This window comes from Marmota monax, unplaced genomic scaffold, assembly GCF_021218885.2.
Source record: "Marmota monax isolate L192 unplaced genomic scaffold, Marmota_monax_Labrador192_F-V1.1 WCK01_AAM20220418_F8-fsc00030, whole genome shotgun sequence".
Lineage (NCBI taxonomy): Eukaryota > Metazoa > Chordata > Mammalia > Rodentia > Sciuridae > Marmota > Marmota monax.
Genome location: NW_026691988.1, coordinates 16,432,518 through 16,445,928, shown reverse-complemented (window position 1 = coordinate 16,445,928; position 13,411 = coordinate 16,432,518). Strand labels below are relative to the sequence as shown.

At 34.0% G+C, this 13,411-nt stretch overlaps 1 protein-coding gene across 6 annotated transcripts in view; it reads left to right on the top strand.

Moving 5' to 3' along the window:
- Positions 1 to 13,411, top strand: part of Shprh (SNF2 histone linker PHD RING helicase) — an 82,982-nt gene that overhangs the window by 52,877 nt on the left and 16,694 nt on the right. For 5 of the 6 annotated variants that reach the window (XM_046450967.2, XM_046450948.2, XM_046451000.2 and 2 more), the window contains 2 exons: positions 2,189 to 2,260; positions 4,908 to 5,096. In XM_046450967.2, the coding sequence (XP_046306923.1) occupies positions 2,189 to 2,260; positions 4,908 to 5,096 (261 nt within the window). Of the gene's footprint in view, positions 1 to 947; positions 1,819 to 2,188; positions 2,261 to 4,907; positions 5,097 to 13,411 lie in introns of those variants that run through there. The other variant, XM_058581855.1, reaches the window with a different exon arrangement.

Below are 13,411 nucleotides of genomic sequence, written 5' to 3'. Positions count from 1 at the left end.
ATGAGTTGAAATACTAGCTATCTTGGCAGTAGCTTCACAGATCATCAAAGAAGATTATATCTATGGGAATTATAATTAACACAGGGGATTTGAAATACACTATGTGGTGAAAAGCAATGTACAGAGACTATGGTTCAAAGCCTTGAATAGAAGTGTTACAACATAACCTCTCAATGAAAATTTTATCATATAACATTTATATCCATTCATTGATACTTAATATATATTTTTAGTTTATTTGAAACTGTGAAATAAGTTTAAAAAGCTAATATCATAAGATATGGTAATACTGGTAAAGTTCAATTATTTGGTGTATGTCATAGCATTTTATGAATTGTAGTCCAAGTATTATATCAAACATTGATGACTTGATAGGTCATAACTCATGGCTTAAAAAAGTTAAATGGAAATTAAAAATTATTCTGAACTAATTGAAGGTGAAAATATGTGACAATATGCACCTAAGGTGTTCTTAGAGGAAATTTTTTAATTATTTGTTTTTTTTTATTTTAATTGATAAATAAAAGGGAAACTTACAACTTTAAATCAGAGATCTGCAAACTACCACACATACGCCAAATCCAAACCAGTACTTATTTTTATAAGTAAAGTTTTACTGGAACACAGCCACAGTTTGCCCATTGTCTATGGCTGTATTTCACGCTGTAGTAGCAGTGTTGAGCAATTGCAATACAGACCATAAGGCCTACAAAGCCAAAAATATTTACAGTCCAGCTCCTTACACAAAATTGTGCCAACTCTTTCTTCAAATATATTAGAAAAGAAGTGACATCATGAGTTATGGTAGATGGCTTACAAATTGCTACAGTAAAATGTTCTACATTATATATGCCCTTAAGCAATTCCTTCCCATATTGACTCTAGATTAGTCATCTTACTTTTGACCTGTGACATAAGCAGAGACTTAAAAATTCCATGCACATCAGGGTTCCCCAATCTTCTTGCTCTTTGCAACACGGAGACCATGTGAAGAAGCCCAGGTTAACTTCCTTGAGGAGCTGAGCCCACAGTTCTGCGTTCCCCCAGGCAGCTAATCCACCAGCTGCCAGAAATGAGGATGAGGCCATCCAGGACTATTCAGCACAAGCCAAGCTACCACATCCCCAAAGTACCCAGGTGGCCTGTGGAGTCATAAGAATTACATGTTTATTTTAAGCCTCTGCATTCTCAAGTGGTTTGTTACATGTTATGTGACACAGAGATCAATAATTATCAGGTAATTATTCAGCTCTTCACCTTTGATAAATGCATGTATACTCTCATTTTATTTAGTGGAGTTATTTTGAATCCTTAGAGGTACTGAATCTACACAATTTAGCTTATTGTTGTTGTTATTGCTTCACTACTTGTAAGCCAAAGGATAATTATTATAAACATTTAACTGTGGTTTTTGAAATCACATATGAAAACTGGTGATCTTTCTAATTTACTTTTATGTTTTTCTCAGTTTTATAATTTGTCCATTTTGTAACTTTTTGAAATTTTTTCAATTTTTATAATAATTTTAAGAAATTTTTGAAAAGCTATTATATTTTGATATAATTTCCAAGCATAGAGATCTCACATCATTAATATTTCTGTTTTTCACAACATATAAGTGTCCTATATATGGGCTGCCAGAACATAATGGGTTAAGGCAACTAGAAAAAGGATGCTGAGAAACATGTAGTATTAGTAAGGGGTTATGTTACATACATAACTATGTGCTGCTTCTTCCCATGTCTCTGATCCTATGCCAAGTGGATATGCATTACAAGTGCACATTTTCTTCAGAATTTTTAAAGAGGATTTATTTCAAAAATCTAAATTATATATTTTTAAATAATTCATATTTATTTATAACAAAATCTAAAACTAAAGTTTTGAAAATTTAGTTACATCATATTTTGCCTTTATGTTCTACCATAATCACAAATATAGTAACATTTCTTCAACTGTAATAAAAAATTGTTTCTTTTTTTGTTCATACCTTAAATAAATTCTTTTGGTAAATCCTAGGAATGATGGTGTTAGGTAATATATAAATTATTAGATAATCTCAATCATTAGATTATTTTAATTGCATTTGCCAGCATTTACTTCCAGAAATGAATTGAAAAGCATCTATCAGGTAGGTTTTAAGTCTAAAAATGTCACTAATGTATTTTTGGATTCTTGTCTTGCATAGTCTCAAGACCAAACATCAGGAGGTGTTAATCCAGAACCTTGTCCAATCTGTGCTCGACAGCTGGGAAAACAGGTGAAATGTCACATACATTTATAAAAATGATTATGATTTTCAATGGTTTCTATACACAATCAGTCAGTCAGTCTTTCTTTCATGATTACTGTGTGAAAGACAAGTATTACCCATCTCTTTAAGGTTAGGGTATTAAAGTTTCATGATTTTGAAAATATTGCCAAACACGAAATTGTTTCCAAGTCATTTAATTTTGCTGGATGACTATAGTTATTTCGTAATTGTACAGAAATATAATGCATCGCAGATAAATTTACTTATGAAGGTAGTACCGAGGTTTAGTAACATAGCTGTTACTTAATATTGTTAGTATCTTATAATCCAGGCTTTAAAGTGCAAATAACATCACTTCTACAGGAATTTAGATGTGCTTTTTAGAAAGCACCCATAGTAATTAAGTACACTTCTTTGTGACTATTACATACAAATATGTATACACATGATGGCACCATATAATTATTCTCTAGGAGGCTCAAATTTTTATCCTAAGTAGGATAAATCACTGTATACAATATCAGAAGGTTCATTACTTTTCAACATTTTAAACATAAGCCTGTTACCATTAACAAATGAAAGTATCCTCCACTGTCCTCCCCTTTATGGAACTTTGGAACTGAAATTAAATATATAAATTCCGTGTTCTAAGCAGGAATAATCAGGAAGAAAGGACCTTTTAGTTTTCAAGATTTAAGTAGAAGCTAGACTCTCAAAGGAAACTTTAATTATAAATCTTAATAGGATAGGTATAACATTGGAAACTCGTAATACTATACAGATATTGATGACTTCTGACAAAAATCAGTGATAAAAATACTATGAGTAAAAGTGAAAGAGGCTGAGCAAAGTGACACACTTCTATAATCCCAGCAACTTTGGGGGCAGAGGCAGGAGGATTGCAAGTTCAAGGCCAGTTTCAGCAATGTAGCGGTACCTTGTGTCAAGATAAATAATAAAAAGTTTGGGAATGTAGCTCAGTGGTAAAGTACCCTCAGTTCCATCCCCAGTACCAAAAAAAAGATGGGGGGAATATAGGGATGGGGTACAGGGTAGTGGTAGAGGATATGCCTAGCATGTGCAAGGCCCTAGGTTCAATCCCCAACACCCAAGAAAGAAACGGGGAATGACAGGGAACATAACATAGAGCAGTCTTTTTTGTTTTTAGTTTTTGATGATATTCATGCAATTGTATTATCTACAAAAAATTATTTCCTTTTTAATCTTTAACATTTTCACTTTTTAAATTCTTTCATATTCATTATTCCATTCACTTCCTGTGAAAGTTAGGCCTCCTACACCTAGAAGAACATATTGGATTGCAAAACTGTTACACCGAACTCTGTTCATATCCACAATCTATGGGAACTCTATCCTTTCCTCTTAGTTTCCCAGTTCTCCTCCCTCTGTAATTTAGGTCTATTCAATTAGAATCTGTCCGAGATAGCTCATCTGTTCTTATGTTTCAGACACTTCAGTCAGTCTCATGACTCCTAATGTGGGTGTCTCTTTGATTGCTCTGTTATTTATTTATTCTGAGCTCTCAGAGTCACAAAAGTTCTCTCAAGCATCCTTTCTTGCCAGTGGCACTACAGATACATAAGGTACTGGATAGTGCTGCTGTGTATCAAGCAGAAGTGGTAGTGAGATAGCTCCTTAATTTTGTCCCAGCCTCCTGAGGAGTCTGACACAACCCCTTGAGAGCAGAGGTACAGCTGAAGAGCAATGAGAACAGTATCAGCCAACCAAACACAAAATAATCCCTTTCCTTTTCTATTATTGTTTTAAAAACCAGGCTTATCTCCCTCAATTTTTTCTTTCCTTGGTGTGACTCTTTTCCAAGAAGCTTCTTAGACCTTCTACAAAGTATGTTGGGGGAACCTAGCCACGTATTTTCTTTCTATGCAGATTCATACATATCTATATCTTAGAAAAAAACAACTAAGGAGCCTTGTACTCATGAACCCCATTTTTGTTGTTTTTGTTTTTACTTGGTGAAAAAAGATGTTAAATAAATTGCATAAAATACTGTAGCTTCTGGAGTTGACACCTACACCACTATTCTCTTCTACAGCACTATTACCAAAGAGGTACATATACTTTATGGCATTCTCCAGAGATTCAGAGAGTATTATTTTTCTTTTCTTTAAATTGGACAAGGAATTTCTGAAAAATATTTTTTTTGTTTGGATCTTTTTTTTAATGTATCCAGAACCACTTTCAAAATTAATCTGAGATGTTAATCTCATTTTCTATATAAATTCTTTAATATACAAAACTATAAATCTTATTAATCAATTGAAAAGGATATATTAAGTACATTGTCTCCTAATTAATATTGTTCTGCTGTAATATCTGCTGTTAGATTGGTAAGAATAATTTGCATTTTTTCTAAATCTGAAATGAGTACCAGTTTATTACAAAATAATGGTAATTGACTAGGGTCAGTAGAACTAAACACTGAAAGCTTACTTCCTTGTGACAAAAAAATAATTAATTTAAAAGTACAACTTGAATTTTATATTTATAGAATGTTAATATTGTAGAATATTTAGGAAGCGAAATCATGAGTCACTTCATTTGTTGTATTTATAGAATGAAAACATCTTTAATAGCATCTTACAAAGGCTTTTTTGTGTGTTTTCTGTTTTAGTGGGCAGTACTAACTTGTGGACACTGTTTCTGTAATGAATGCATTTCTATTATTATTGAACAATACAGTGTGGGGTCTCACAGAAGCTCCATTAAATGTGCCATCTGCCGCCAGAACACATCTCACAAAGAAATTTCCTATGTCTTTACCTCTGAGCAAGCAAGCCAAGAAGAGGACATCCCTGTGAAGGTAACGTAGGTCAAGAGCATGTGGAAGCATAGTTAGAGCAATAGAATATGAATCAGTATCTGATCAAGGTGAGCATTAGAATCAGAGTGTGGTGGATATGTAGAAACCACTCTTGTCCATAAATCTACTGCCTAAAACTTCAGCTTTGCCACCTACATTTTTGTTGTGGAAGGAACACAACAATACTTATTAAAACATGGTTAGCAGTAGTCATCACACCCACTATGGCAGACAAGAATTCCAGTTCCCTATTTTATCTACACTATTTCTATTCACTACATATGAGATAGAACTCTGGTTATATTTGAAGTTTATTCAAAGAAGGTTTTTTTCTTCATTCTTTTATTTCACTGTGGATACCAGAAAAAAAAAAAAGCATGTGCTCAACCACATTGAAGGAAAAAATAGATTTGTTATTGATGGTAATTGTTGCTATGGGAAAGATATAGTATGTTTTTAAACATCATGGATGGATATTTCAGAGTACAACCAAAATTTGACTTTATTTTCCTAATTTTTTCTCATTCTTCATTCAGAATATTTTTTATAAATTACTAATTTGAGATACAAACAGAATCTGTAATTGAACTTTCTTTGTAGAATGCTTATTTAATGAAAAACCTTTACTAGACATTTTTGTTCCTTGTTTTTGTAAAGTATACTTTTTCAGTTTTTTCTAACTTGGACAAAGGGCAAATCAATTTGTAAATAAACCGAGGAATATGAGCCTCAAGGATCAGTTTAGAGAATGCCGGAACTAACTCTAGCAAGAAGTTAAATTGTGTTCATTAATTCCTTCTCCTTCAAGGTTCTTGATACTCTCTTCTCACTGATTTTTGAGGATGTGTTTTATGAGTAGTTAATTACAAATTGAACTTTACTGCCAGGAGTTAGCAAGTTCTTAAGAGTGTTCCCTCCTAAGAAAACTACATTTGAATTAAACAATTTTGAATTGCTGGGGTTTCTTTTTTGTTGTTTTTGTTGTTATTTTTTCCCTACTTCTATTTGTGTAAAACCTGAAACTATCATTAACAATGCTCTTTACTGTGTTAGAATAAACAGAATTCCAGGGTTGGAATAAAATTTTTATTCCTTCATTTATTTATTCATTCTACACATATTTATTAGATACATATTGCATGCCAAGCAGTGTGCTGGACCTCACAGATGCAGTATTAGATGCATGAATAAAACAGATGGTGTTGCTGCTCTCATGGATTTAACAGTTTGGCAGTATGGGGGAAGGTTTGAGTTGGGGCAAGAAGCACTGACATTAAAACAGATTATTCATGTATTACACTTATGATAAACACTAAAAAACAAAAGCAAATCTGGCTTTTCTGGGGGAATAACTTAAGCAAATAATAAATGATAAATGATACAGTATAAATGGATTAGCTAACATTGGAAGAGGTAGGGAGTGATCTTATGGGGAAGGAGACTCCCAAATAGAAAAAAAAAAGTGTGCACACACACACACACACACACACACACACAAGATATATATGAAAAGACCTGAGGAAAGAATGACTCTAAAATAAACTAAAGACTGCAGTGCAGAAAACAAGAATGAAAATTTGAATGGCCCAAGCAGGGCGAGGCATTGAAAGGTCATTTGAAGGTTTGAGAATTTGATTTCCATATAAAGCCATTAAATGTTACAAGCAAGAAAGTATAATGATTGGATTTAGATTTTTAAAGGATCCTTCTTGCTGAATATGGAAAATAGACTATCAGGAATAGAAAAGAATAGAGTAGGAAAAATTGGGGGACACCAGTTTATGAGGTCACAGTAGTCATATTGGTGATTTCAATGGGTTGATGGTAGTGGACATAGAGAAAAATAAGTATATTCAAGAGATATTTAAAGTTAGTAAAATAGAATGTTGTAGGCATTGATAAAGAAAGAAATTTGCTCATGTGAAAAATTGCTCATGTGAAAAATAGGTGACTAAAGTTATAGTTTCTGATAAGGTATTTAGACACATTATATTTGAGGTTTCTAATGTTGAAGCTGAAGTTTGAATGGGACATGGTGGCACATACCTCTAATCCCAGAGGCTTGGGAGGCTGAGGCTAGAGGATTGCAAGTTCAAGGCCAGTCTCAGCAATTTAGTGAGGCTCTAAGCAATTTAGCAAGATACTTCTTATCTCAAAAAGGTCTAGGAATGTGGCTCAGTGGGGAAGCATCCCTGGGTTCAATACCTAATACCAAAAACAAATAAACAAAATATGAATAAAGAGATGAAAGTCTGAAAAAAAGCCTGAGCAAGAAATAGAGACACAGGCAATCCCAGTGTGTGTGCTGTTTACAGAGACCTCAGGAACACACTGCTTCAGTAAAGAGATCACCTGTGTCCAATGGTAATGAAAATGGATCATCTGCTTATAATATGGATTTAAAAAGCTAGTGGAGGTCATTGGTGATTTCTAAAAGAACTCAGTATGGTGAGGGGCAGATGGAGAGAGATTGACGAGTGAACAGGAGGTAAATAAATGGAAAGAGAAAATGCCCACTATTTTATACATTTATCTGTAAGAATTGTAAGCAAAGATATTTCTTTTGTTTTGTTAAATATTTTTCAGCATGTTTAATCTTCAGTTTAAAAAAAAAAAAGAAGGCTGAAGATAGAAAAAGAATAATGTGTAGTATAAGTTTTGTGAAAAGATAGGGAGTGACCAGGCACTGTGGCACATACCTGTAATTCCAGTGGGTTAGGAGGCTGAGGCAGGAGAACTGCAAGTTCAAAGCCAGCCTCAGCAAAAGTGAAACACTAAGCAACTCAGTGAGACTTTGTCTTTAAATAAACAAAATAGGGTTGGGGATGTGGCTCAGTGGTTGAATGCCCCTGGGTTCTATCCCTGGTACCCCAGGAAAAGAAAAAAGATAGGGAGTGTGTTGATATAGAAGAGAGAAGGCAGAGATCTCATTGAAGTCAGGTAACAGCCATAGGTTAAGCTGTTGAGTAAAAAAACTACTAGGGTAGGAGTCCTTATCTGAGGAGGGGAGAGTTGAATTAGTCATTTCAGAGAGAACAGGTATTAAGTACCATGAATGTGATAGTGGAAGTAAGTGACCCAAGTGAGGTAAAGGGAAAAGGGGGCAGGGAGCTAGAAAATAAAGTGGTGAGTCTTGGATGTTGGATGGGTTACAACCCAAGTATATAGTATATAATATCTAGAGTTCAGAGAGCTAAAGATTATAAGCTAGGCACCAGAGTTCTTCAGCGAATGAAAGGTAGTGTTCAGTAGTAAATGGCATCAAAGATGAGAAAGTTTGTTGATCTTAAAGCACAGGTTCCATGGGGCACCAACAAAAGGTTCAGGGATGGAAACAGAACAGGGTGTAAAAGAGGTAAATAAGCAGGGGGAACTGGAGAACAATAAGGGAAAAACTGCATGGGCAAGTTTTATATTTAAATGAGAGGATTATGACTTCAGGATCATCTAGTCCTGTTCTCTGTGAACCACCTAAATAAGTGTGTATTTTTAAGGCACATGACAAAGAGTTTCAGAGCGAAGAATCCACAGATCAGCCCTTGGGCCTTTGGTGGTGCGTTTGTCCCGTTCACCATACATAGAACTACTCTCCTGCCCAGTCCCCCCTACCACTTTCTTCCCACTCCTATAGTTTTCTTTCCTTCCCCTAAAGATAGTCTGTCTCAGCTCTGTCTGTCTTTTCTGTCTCTTCAGCTGGCTGCAGGCATCCCAAGGGCCTCAGATGGCTTTCATGGCTAAGAAGCAGCAGTTCACCTTTACATGGTGAAAGCTTTCATCACAGTTCAGGGAACTAGCATGAAGCAGAACTGCTGTGTCAGGATTCACTGAGTTTGAGGAAGTAATTTCTATATCTACCAGTAAACATCACAGCCTCTGAACTGAGTCACTGAGCCCATCAAACCCAAACACCTGTTCACTTGTGGCAGGTTTCCTAGACACCCAGAAGAGATCAGGACAGTTATATTTGTTGTTCTGTTGGGACAGGGATATGAGTGTTGAAATCTACTTCTTGTGCTCTCACTTCTTCCTGTCTTTTCTGGGTATTAGTGAATACATGAATTAATAGAAGCATCTTACTAAAAAAAAATAGAAGATTTAGAGTTTATACTAGATTTAATAATTTCCCTCTTGTCATAGATGGATATGTACTTGCATTTCCTTTTTATTAATGCATCACTGAATGTTGTACCATTATGCAAACAAGTTTTATCCCTCCTCCACTTTTTCACATTGCTTCTCACCACGTTTGTGTTTGCTGCTTGTTGCCTATTCTATCACCATTCATGTCTGCCACTTCTGCCATCTGCTGTCACCTCCTCTGACTTCTGTCACATTTCTGCCCTACTGTCTGTCACTTTCTCCTTGAAGCATCTGTTTATTGTATTTTCAGACTTCGCCTCACTCTTCTGACTTTCTGAAACTTCTTCATTAAATGGTCATCACTCTTAACTTAAAGTTGAGGAAGAAGTGATTATGTATGTAAAATGAACACGAATCTATATAAATAATTAAGGCAGTATTTTCACATTTTAGAACTATTGGTTCAGACTCTTCCTAAACCTAAATAAGGGTATTTTTCCTTTATACTATTGTTAATTACCATATTCCTGTAATTCAATAAACTAAGAAGTAATTTTTTTATTTCATTGAAAATTTTGTTTTATTTGAAATGTTTATTTTACAATAAGTATTCCTGTCAAGATTCTTGGACATAACAAACAATATGATATCACATACAGTGCATAATCATATAGATGACATCAGGTAAAAGATATTTGGAACTATAAACAGTATTAGGGGGTCATAGCTCAGTGGTAGAGCGCTTGCCTAGCATGTGTGAGGCACTGGGTTCAATTCTCAGCACCACATATAGATAAATAAAATAAAATAAAGTTCCATTGACAACTAAAAAAAAATATTTTAAAAAAATAATATTAAGTAGTATTCTCCTTTTTTTCCTAATGGTATTTTTGGAAATTAGAGATTTCACAATGTAAGGAATTTTATTGATTGACCAGAAATAAAATAAATATTGAGATCAAAAATGTCCCTTTGGTGAATACATTTAACTTAAAGAAACTGTCTTTCCTAACCGTTAGTATAACAATATTCCTAAGTGACCTTTGGAACCTACTGGGCATTTCACAAAGTAAACAAAATTCCCCTTGCAAGTTCTGACAACTGCCAGGCATTTTGGATGCTGAAGTAGGTCTCTTGGCAGAACATATACCCCACGTGGCATGTTCTCTGTGTCCTGTGTTTGGCTAGGTTTCATACAAATAATTTTGCCAGTGAAAAACCTGACTCCATAATGGATATGATTCTTACGGCATAAGAAGTTTCATCCAGGAGAAAATAGATATAGCCACAACAATACACAGCTTTCCCCCCAACACGCATGCACCTCACACATACATGCACAATTACTTTATCTTCTTAAACATTAGAGTATGATAATCAACCAGCTTGCTCTTGAAAATAGTTTTTTCAGGCCCCACATTGATAAATTTTGACTCATTACGTGTAGGATATGATCCAGGAATCTGCTTTTAATAAGAAATCTGTTGAAAAAGAGAGATCTTAAAGTCTGTTTGTAGAGAAAATATTGTATCTACATTCAAACTCCCAGGAAAGCTTAGCAATACTGTGTATAGTATTCCACTATGTGTAGAATCCTTTCCCCCCCCTTTTTTTTTAAATTGATGCTTTTTCAGTTAACTCATGACATGTATCTCATATTTCTTGAAATATAATTAAACATCTGGGTAGAAAAAACAATTATGAAATCTTACTGAGTTTAGATATAAAATAATTAAGTAAATGTAATTCCTAAATAATTTATTTAAATCTAAATAATCTATACATAAACATTAACTGGTAAATTCAGAATGCAATTGTGTGTTTCTGTTAGAGTACAACATGACTAAATATGTTTACAAGAAAACAGTTTCTATTTACTGGCCAACTTAACCACTTGAAATACTGAACTGTTGGTAAGTCTTCGGTGGAAATTGGTCATAGCTTGCAGTAATTTAAACATACAGTAAAGACTTTGAAGACATAAATTATAAAGTACTTTTGGGAAAAATTTAATTGTATAGTGTAAGCTTCTTTATAATGTGGAAACATTGGGGACTTTGTTTTATTCACTGCTATATCCTAAGTACAAAACAATTCCTGGCGTATAATGGGCACCAGTAAGTATTTGGATAGATGCTGAATGGATAAACAGTTCAACAGTATTTACATGTAAATCCATAAGAGCATTTGAATCCAAATTAAATTTTTATTTGCTAACTCTGAGTTCAAAACAATTTTGCAAAATGTTTAAAATGATACTATTTTTGTTACTGAGTGCACTTGTGTAAGATTTCTCTCGGCCTAGGTGGAGTTTCCATTTTGTTTCTTTCAAGTAAGATGTGACTGGACAATGGATGCAGAACCCAGCAATTGCCCCAGGCATGTGCTTGAAAAGTATTCCTATTCTGTGGAACCAATCAGACAAACCTCATAACTGCCCTAAGTTGCATATGCCACTACAGCATGAGTGTTTACCATGAACAGATGAAGACAGAAATAAAATAATGTTGACTGGTCTTACTTAGCTAAAACTACTATGGAATATACAGGTACTTTGAAGGAGTTAGCTTTATTTCAAAAAGAAAAGTCCAGAATGAAAGTCGGAAAATAATCAAAATAGGAACACTCTATTCTGAACAATAATAGTAACATCCAAGTTATTTGCAAATTTAAAACCACTAAGGAAAACCAAAGAAAAATCTATTACCTTTCACCAATACAATCCTATGGTGCTCATATTACCTATTAGAGAATGTCATTCTCTTTACTGGGGAGGTGGGGAAGGGAAATTGTGTGAATCTGTCTTCATTAAAGTGATGTTTCTCACTTTCGTGAAATCTTCGAAGTCTCTAGTCTCCAGACCTTTGATTTTTGTAATAAAAATAATTAAAATATTGCAAAAGTTATTCCAACTAGTAACTGGAAGGTTATTATCTGTGCTCTGTTTCAGATGTGATTGCCCCACCTCTGACAAAGCTGAAACTCTTCATCTGTGGCAGGTTGTATAGATTAGGCATGCACTTGACCCTAGGGCAGTAAGAGGCATTACAGGTACAGCACTGAGTGACGACATGATTTGCAGGACTAGTTCACTTGTGATAATATCCTGTTGGTATCCTTGAAGTTTAAGTTAAAAGTCCCAGAATTACAGTCCTTCCTTTCATCTCCCTAAAATCCTTATTTAACTATTAGAAATAAAAGTAGAAGAAAAGGTTGTTATTTATTTTTTAGTAGAAATAATTTCACCAAAAAGAAAAAATAAATTACTTCAGAATATTACAGAATGTCACACCATGGAAGATAATGCTCTCCATTCTCCCTTTTTTACCTTACCACTGTGAACAGTTTCTGTTTTGAATTCTAGGGACCATTTATATCACTTTTAGTGATTTATGTAAATTTTTTCTTGAAGTACTAGCTTTAGGTATAATCTGTGGACTTTTCACTTTAAAATATGAAGAAATTAGTATATATGTTTCTTCTTCAATCCTTCTCTTCACTACATCTTAATTTTTATAGTATCACTTTTACATTATAATGCATATAAATAGTCACACTTTAACTACACATGTGTTTTCCATTTGGAAAGAAATGGTAAACAGTGTGTACAATATTACTGTATAAATACTACTTATAATAGAACCAAGTAAAATGAAAGAACTCATGCAGAAAATAATGTAATACAAATTTTACATTATTTAAACTTTGCCTTTCAAAAAAGAATCTCATTGTAACTTCTAATTATTTTTCTAACTAGCTTCCTTCATTTCTCTGTTGACTTTATTTGACACTATTACCCATGAAATTTTCTGTAATTCCCTTTTTCATTATGCTATACTGCATCAAGAAATTTACCATAATGAGCATGTGAAGGACAAATTTTCAAGTTCTTAAAATTAAGTTAGTTCCTAGAATAGCTAGGAAGTTTCACAGCATTTCTGGACCTTTATCTATGCTACTAGATGACTTCTAGTCTGAACTTCATAAGAAATATTGTTTATTGACCTTTAGTGGTAATAGTATCACCCATATTTTAAGTGCCTTAACTTGCTACCTCAAAGTCTAGAGTTTTTAACTTTGTACTTTATTTTCCAGAAAGTTAAAGACTACAGTTCACTTCTTCATTGTTGAATTAATGTTTTGGGTGCTGGCTTTTTCTCTTGGTTGGGAAAACAGTAGAAACAACAGGCTTGAGCTGAGTGGTCGTGCTTTGTTATCCAGTTCTGTAGTTGACC